This window comes from Microtus ochrogaster, chromosome 21 (genome assembly GCF_000317375.1).
Source record: "Microtus ochrogaster isolate Prairie Vole_2 chromosome 21, MicOch1.0, whole genome shotgun sequence".
In the NCBI taxonomy this organism is placed as follows: domain Eukaryota; kingdom Metazoa; phylum Chordata; class Mammalia; order Rodentia; family Cricetidae; genus Microtus; species Microtus ochrogaster.
This window is the reverse complement of record NC_022022.1, coordinates 7,747,460-7,755,890: the sequence shown is the minus strand read 5'-3', so window position 1 is coordinate 7,755,890 and position 8,431 is coordinate 7,747,460. Positions and strand designations below refer to the sequence as shown.

Sequence of the window (8,431 nt, the reverse complement as noted above, 5' to 3'; positions counted from 1 at the left end):
GTCAAAGGGCCTTCAGCCACCGCGCTGCACGGGGAACTCGATCTAGTCAGCTTTTGGGAGAGAGATTGGTCGCCGGAGGGAAGCGTTGGTAAATAAGCGGGTAGCCTGCCTTGCACACAGCAGGTTCCTGGCTAACCACCAAAAATCACAAGCTATTGCCAATGTTATTAGTTACTCTCTATAACCTATTGCTGAAGAGAATACTTGCATATGTCATCAATCACGGAACAGTTGAGTGGTGCCTAACTGGAAGTTTCACCCCTACTGACTAATGTTCATGGTACTGGAATGTATTCTCTCGGCTACACGAAGAGAAAGGCAACCATCAGTATCATCCGGCTACAAATCATGTGACCTGCCTGCAAGATATACTTGTGCAATAGTGTCACACATGCTATGACAGTAATCAACCACGTTCTAGTTAGATTTAAGGCCTAATCCAAGAGATGGAACCTATGCATGACATTGCTCAAGTATGTCATGAGCATAATCTTAACACTATCATTCTGATAAAGGAATGCAGCAATAAAACGACTCTGCGCGACATTTCTGCTGTACCCATAGCTCAGTGCTGTAGAGAGACCCCGCCTTTTGGGGCGGGACAGCCTCGGGCGAATGTTTTTACTAATTAATTGGGACGCGCGGACTGGAGCCCTTCCTGTTTCCGATTTTACGGTGGATCGCTGAACTCCGGGTGTGTGAGTGTGCTTTTATATTAAAATTGTTTTCTTGTACCCACTGGCCTGGATTAATTAAATTCGCCTTCACAGTGCCTTGCAGTAGATGCGAACTAGCGCAGAGACTCCCAACGGGACAATGTGAAAGGAATGAGAAGCTTGTTTTCATCAACGCTCTCCCCTCAAGGTTCAGGGATCCATGCAGGGTAATAAGAAGAAAGACTAAGAGGTAGAGGAAATGAGTAGCTCCAAGGGAGTAGAATCTTCCAGATACAGCAAGACTGAAGCACTCATGGAGACTGTGGCAGCATGCACAAGACTTGAAGAGGTTTAAGCCAGGCAGCGTCCCAGTACTGAGATGGGGAAGCAGACACAGGGTCCCACCCCTAACAAAGAAGTGAGCTCTAATCTATACCAACTGATAAAAGAAAACTCAATTGTCTCTTACAGGGTATATTAATCACACTTCACAGTAAACCCCATTCTTTGGAGAAGTTGGCAAACACAAAACTAGCTTAACAGTATTTTTTTTAAATATTTATTTATTTATTATGTATACAATATTCTGTCTGTGTGTATGCCTGCAGGCCAGAAGAGAGCACCAGACCCCATTTCAGATGGTTGTGAGCCACCATGTGGGTGGCTGGGAATTGAACTCAGGACCTTTAGAAGAGCAGGCAATGCTCTTAACCTCTGAGCCATCTCTCCAGCCCCTCAACAGTATTTCTGTAGACTTTTTGTCTCATTTTACTTTTGGGGGTGCTTTTTTATCTTATTGGTTTCTTGTTTTTATATTTTCATTTTTGTTTTGTAGAGTTTTTGTGTGTATTTTTTTTGTTTTATGTCTGCATTTTTTAAAGATAGAATAAAAGAACAAGTTGGATGAATGAAGAGGTTGGGGGGGATCTTTAATAAGTTAGGGGAGGGAAAGTCTTATAATATACTGTTTGAATTTTTCAATTAAAAAAGACATACTTCTTTAGAATATTGTGAAAAGTATAAATCAGTGTATTTAGACCTCTCAGTATTGAGTTGAGCCTCCAAGTTACATACTCAATAAACAGTAACTATTATTATTATCAAAGGTAGTGTGATTTCTAGCTTTGAGGAAAAAAAGGAAGAAAACCGTTATGTGGCTGTGTAAGTTAAAAAAGCATAATGAAAATATCGATAATAACATTGAAACTAATATGGGCAGTGGGAATAACTTGGCTCCTGGAATCACAGACCTACATTGACTCTCAGGGCTATTACCTGAAGGGTACAGCAGCTTCCTGCTTCTCTCCCGTAGAGGTGATGTAACATAATTCCCTAACATGAAAACCCCAAGGCTCAAACTGACTGAACAGTAGTGTGTCTGGAACTTGGCCCCATTAATTTTCCAGTTTAAATCAGGAAGAAAGAACGACTCATCTGATTTTTATTATGAATAGTTAGTAATACATGTAGAATTACTAACATGTAGAATCCACCTAGAGAGATGGCTCAGCAGTTAAGAACACTTATTGTTCTTCCAGAAAACCTGAGTTTGGTTCCTAGTAATGTGTCAGGTGGTTCATAGCCACTTATAACACCAAAGACCCAATACCCTCTTCTGTCCCCATGGATACACACACACACACACCCATCTATGTGACCTTTCCTGGGGCTGTTTGGTGACTACGCCATTTGGAAGAAAAGAGTCTCAACAGAGATTCATCCAGCCCAAGCTTTGGCTAAACATTACGGGTCAAAAGTTACGGAGAAACACAGTTATGTAAGCATCACTTGCTCTCAGCTAAAAGGCTGAGAAGTCCCAGTTGTGTAACCAAGTCTTCTGACCTGCAAGCCGTGCTTTCTGTGACTACAAAGGGATACAAGCACAGAGTATGAATTTAATTTGCCAAATTTATGACTCTTGGCTAATACAAGCAGAATAAATAGCAAATCAGTCTTGAAAGGATTTAATAATGTGTGTATTTTATGGCCATGTTTTGGATAGCAGACTGCAATTGGGCTTGGTGGGCAGAGGGTAACATTGGTGGACCCCTGAGTTGTATAGCCACTACATACCTTCGGGCTGAAGGACACCTTCCTGCTGCTGGCTGACTGCAGCCAGGTGGTTCTGCAGAGGTTCATAGTTCTCTGAAGATATTTTAATCACACTGGCTATAGGAATGCCAAGCTCAGTCATAATGGCTAATATTTGAGGATTGTTGAAACCCACGACAATAATATAATGCTGGGCACCGTCATCTGGCTCATCATCTGTTGGAAATACCATAAAGAAGGTCAGCGATCATTGCTAGATAGAACAGGTTGTCCCCAGGCAAATCAATGGTGATACACATTATGCATGCATTTGTAATCCCTCTGGCTTGCCAAGACCCAGCCAGTTGGCTGGAAGGCAGGCCTGTTGACTGTTTTTCATTATTGCCTTTCCAGTAAAGCGACTGTGGCCATTTTACAATATACTAAATCATGTTTGTAAATTAGACATCGGCATATTGGGCGGGCCAACATACATGGGGCCTGTGGCCATGGAAAATGGGGCTTGGGCTCTTGTCAGAGTTTAGCGTTTAAGTAGTCCCTTTTGGTTCTAATATCTTTGGGATAATATTGGCTTGACTCCTGAATTACAAGTAGCTACAGCTTTCTGGGACTTTATAAGCAGAGGTGTTTACAGGCTAAGGAAGTACTGTGGATGTGCTCAGTAGCACAGCCCTGAAAGAATTCATGTCAGCGTGGTGAGAACCCTGTGCATCAGCTGGGAGGCAGTACTCATTGCATTTCATTTTTAAAAATACATAGTGCACATTTCCTTAAGAGTTCTCTCCTTATGAATATTAAGACACGACCATCTCGTAGAGAACGATACTCCGGGGGTGAGAATCGTTGTCTCACTTTAGTGCTGACTGTGCATGATACATAAAGGCCTTACACTGTACAGGATAGCACAGTGAGGCCAACGTCCATGCCATACAACAGATGCTCAAGCTTTCATTGTTAAGGAATTATTTCTCCCAGCCACAAAAGTGATCAACCTTGCTATTGTCCATGGTGTGCACAGCATCATTGCTTCTGGGTGTGCTATCTTTAAAGCAGAGCTACATGGGAGGAGACAACTGAGAAAGGCTGCTTCTCTTAATTAAAACACAGTAAAGATCAAAACTGCTGGAAAAAAAACGGAAGTCTACTAAATACAAATAAACAAATAAAGCAAAGGTAGCAACAGGTCGTTTTGTGTGGACTCAAAGAGAACCAGCAATGGGTCACTAGTAACTCCTGAGTATGACTCATTTTTGCATCCATTATTTAAGATGGAAGGAAGTTCTATTTGATTTGGTGGAGACAGAAGGATGGTGGGAAAAGTGTGAGTTAAGAACCTGTGCTCTGCATGCATCTCAAATTATTAGATTTGATTGCCACTATCTCTTGTATGAATCAAATTTATCATACTTATCTGTGTGTGTGTGTCACAGTCATGCATGGGTGTGCCATAATATGTCTGAGGAGACCAGGGGACAACTTGTGGAAGTTGGTTCTGTCCTTCCACCAAGAGAAGCCTGGGGATGGTGCTCACATGGTCAGGTCTGGGCGTGAGCAGCTTTCCTCATGGAGCCATCTTGCTGGATCCTTTTCACTTTGCCTATAACTACACTTGACCTTCTAATATACTCTCAACAAGACAGCAAGCTTCCTAATGGTCCAATTGCCTGCCATTTCATTCTTTGTTTTTGTGATGCAAGCATACCCATGGAGATACATGCTAAATAAACACTTGCTAAAAATCACACATACATTGCAAAATAGAAATATTTTTCAATCTGCGTGTCACAGAGTGTAAGTTATTTGTGACTTTATAGTAAACGAAAAGGCTAGGAATGATGGAGTATAATTATTGGGGTGGCTGCTGAAGCCACATCCTGATACATAAAGCAAGAGGTGAAAGACACCACCCACTGACCAATGTAGGACTTGATGTCGTCTTCCTCCCCCCTCCGTTTCAACTGGGTGGTCTTCTTCACTGCCGCAGCAGCCTCGGGCTGGTCCTTTCCCTTTCCTTTTCCAGCTTTGGCACTGGGGGCCTTCTTCTCTTTGGGAGACTTCACTTTGCCTTTTTCCTTTTCCGACTTTGCCCTTTCTTCTACCATCTGGAATGAGAGATCACATTCTGACCCTCCAAGTCATCTTGTGGACAAGCAACCGTTTCCCTGAAGTCAGCCAAAGTCACCCTCTAATTCACATCATCAAAGCAATCCTTTCTTTGACTGCATACTTGCTATCATCTCTCATTTGTTCATCGTGAAATCAGGACAGTGGAGACTCCAGCTTGAATTGAAGTTGTGATGGGCACAACTGTGGAGGGCAGTGAGGGGCAGGTATGGGGGTGGGAGAGGGTATCAGCAGGTTGTTTAAGAGAATAGCCTGTGGGAGAGATTCACCTGAAGGAGTCTCTCAAACACTCAATTGTGTGTTTGTGCTGGAGGAGGATAGGGCAGAGTGGTCGTGGGGAGGGAAGCAGAATACTCTGGTGTCAGGGACTCAGGTTTGTCTCTTAGCCCAACTCTGGAGAGCACCTATCATTTTGTGAAAACAAACAAACTAAACAAACCAGACTGGGGAAAGAAAGATCAGGCTTCCTAAAAACTCCTTGCTGATATTTTTCATGTTGGCTATTTTTAAAGGTTAAATGGTCTTTGGAGATCTTAGCACTGAGGAATTCTCTTTTTTATAATTCTACTTAAAAGCATACAGTCCCAATTGTTATATGAAACACAGAAAGGGGATCCACAGAGGCCACTAGTCACCCAAGTTCTTCATAGATTGCTCCAGCGCATGCTTCGTTAGTATATCCATGGGAAGATCTAATATTTACCCTCTCCCTTCAAAATTCCCCTCAAATGTTGCATACGATTTCACAGGGTAATTGTGCCTGTATTTATAAACTTGAAATATTTATTCTCACTAAAATGATACTGGTTCCAAGAGGAGGACTTTACAGAAGATTTACAATATGTGGATCTTATGTTTTTCCTTATGCAACAACACGAAGACAAAGGGTAATAAAATATTGTACCACTATTTTGGGCTTTGACATTCATTTCTTATGGTCATAAAACTAACTTGAAAACTTGGTGTAGGAGGACCGTTTTTATTTGTGTTGCTTTCATTGGTTATTAAAGAGACTGCCTTGGCCTTTTGATAGGGCAGCCCTTAGGTGGGCTGAGTAGACAGAACAGGATTCTGGGAGGAAGAAAGCAGAGATAGGCAGACCCCATGGCTCTCCTGCCTGAGATGGATGCTGGTTAGACTCATGCTGGTAAGCCACAGTCAAGTGGCGATACACATTAATGGAGATGGGTTAAACTAATTTGTGAGAGTTAGCCCATAAGGGGCTGGAGATAATGGGCCAGGCAGTATTTCAATGAATACAGTTTCTGTGTAATTATTTTGAGTGTAAGCTAGCTGGGCGGCGGGGATGAAAAGCAGGCCCCCTCGTACTACAAAAACTTCTCAGATATCATAGGTAGGGTAAGTTGAGGATGGGAAGGTTTGTTACTCAGTTAATAGGTGGCATCATAGGGAGGAGGGAGGTTTGTTCTCTATTCCACATGAACTTTGGCTGCTAGGAGCTCTGAAGAACTCAGGCCAGTTTTGACTTTCATGACTGGTGTCATTGGTGCCAAAGGATTCTTTGCCTAGCGTGGGGGCTCCATGCTGGCAACACTCTGCCTCTCCAACACTGGCTCCTCAGCAGCAGTGGGAAACAAATATCTGTGAAGGCTACACCTGCTGCTTATGGTGCTGGGTAAAGACTGTGAAAGCACACCACTGTTTCTAGAAAATAAAAAGAAATTTAATGGGATTGAAGCATTTGCAAGTGGTAAAACGACATGCTAGAAGAGATGGAGGCAACAGCATCAGCTATAGCAGTAGGAGTGGCAACAGCAGCAGCAGCAACAACACAGCAGCAGCAGTAGCAGCAACAACAGCAACAACAGCAACAGAAACAACCACAGCAGCAGCAGTAGCAGCAGCAACAACAGCAGCAGCAGCAATGGCAGCAACAGCAACAACACAGCAGCAGCAGTAGCAATGGCAGCAATAGTAACAACAGCAACAGAAACAATCACAGAAGCAGCAGCAGCAACAACAACAACAGCAGGAGCAACAACAGAAGCAGCAACCGCAGCCCCAGAAACAACAGCAACAGTAGTAGCAGCAGCAAGAGCAGAAGCAACAACAGCAACAGCAGTAAAAACAGCAGAAGCAGCAACAAGAGTAACAGCAGCAGCAGCAGCAGCAGCAGCAACAACAACAACAACAACATAAACCTTGGGATAGAAGAGAAAGTTCAAGAAACCAGTCCAATATCAGACAGACAAGGGTTGTTAAAAGAGAAAGGGCGCATTGTCAAAGTCAAGCCCAGCAGATTTCTGTGTCTCTCTTACTCTATCCTCAATGATAACGAACATATTAGCATGAATAGAAGTTGTGGGAGCCTGTGAGACACCAGCATCCATTTACTCACTTGCTCATTCAGAGGACATTTTGATGAGCAGAGTAAAACAGCATCAGAGGCTGGGAGTGTCATGAACTCCTGGGGTGGGACACAGGGGAGCTACTGGGATATGAAAGGGTCCAGCATTTCCCTCTGCTCTAGATGGTATTGGTGCCTACAGCAGGGTTAGGCACTACCTCCGAGAGTTCAGTCAAAGGGAGGGGAAGGATATGTAAACAGACAAAACAGACAAAAATAGAACCAGAAATGTTAGTGAACACAGAGACAAGGCAATCGTGGAGACATCACTCATAAGTTGGCAGAAGGAATGTTTTCTCTCAGGAGGTGACATATGAGTGAAAACCTGAAAAATGTGTCATAATGCACACGAGAAGCAGGGAAAATGTGACGTGTAAAGGCATTTGAGCATAAAGGAACTGTGTTCAGAGAACCAACAGCCTCATAGCAGGGCAAAAGGGGCAGAAGGTCCCAAGACAAGGGTAGGAGACCAGGCATGGGCAGGTCACCCAAGGCTTTGGAGATGGGGCTTATAAATTCATTCCTCATTGACAATTCAGAGAAAGACTTGAGCATTTGCAGGTGGGGAAATTGATAGAAAACAGACAGTCTAATAAGGAAACTGTAGACACAGTTCAGAGAAGACCTAACAGTGACTCACGTCAAGGTGTTGGCAGATTGGAGAAAAGTAGAGGGATTTGAAATCCATTTTGAATGTTTAAACTGTGAGAGTTAAACGATTAGTCATGAGGCATATCAAAGAACACGGAGGACTTGACTTTGAGCCACTGGTGGTTTGGTGGTGTCCCTTACTGAGGTGGAGAAGGTTGGGTGAGGAATGGTTTTCAGTTGAGTTGGGAAGATGCCGAAAACTGATCATACTATATTTGAGGTGCCTTGTGACACTAAGAGCCAACACATTCTGTATTCAGAGATGATATTAACTGCAGTTACAAATTCAGGAGTAAGTAATAGGAATCAGCTAATTTAACGGGAGGAGATGATTGACGTGGGTAAAAGTTTTTAAAAAATGAGAGTATTGGGCTTTGGATCATGGGAACTCCAACACTTACTCATTTGGTGTAGTAGAAGAAGCCAGCGAAGGAGGAGGAGGAGGAAAAGAAGGAGGGAAGGGGAAGGGGAGGGGGAGGAGGAGGAAGAAGGGGAGAAGAAGAAGAAGAAGAAGAAGAAGGAGAAGAAGAAGAAGAAGAAGAAGAAGAAGAAGAAGAAGAAGAAGAAGAAGAAGAAGAAG

At 43.2% G+C, this 8,431-nt stretch overlaps 1 protein-coding gene across 1 annotated transcript in view; it reads right to left on the bottom strand.

Moving 5' to 3' along the window:
- The window catches only part of Spag17 (sperm associated antigen 17), a 234,078-nt gene that overhangs the window by 140,750 nt on the left and 84,897 nt on the right, over positions 1-8,431 (bottom strand). The window contains exons 5-6 of the mRNA XM_026784085.1: positions 4,624-4,810; positions 2,730-2,924 (exon numbers count right to left, since the gene is read on the bottom strand). Coding sequence (XP_026639886.1) covers positions 2,730-2,924; positions 4,624-4,810 — 382 coding nt within the window. The remainder of the gene's footprint in view (positions 1-2,729; positions 2,925-4,623; positions 4,811-8,431) is intronic.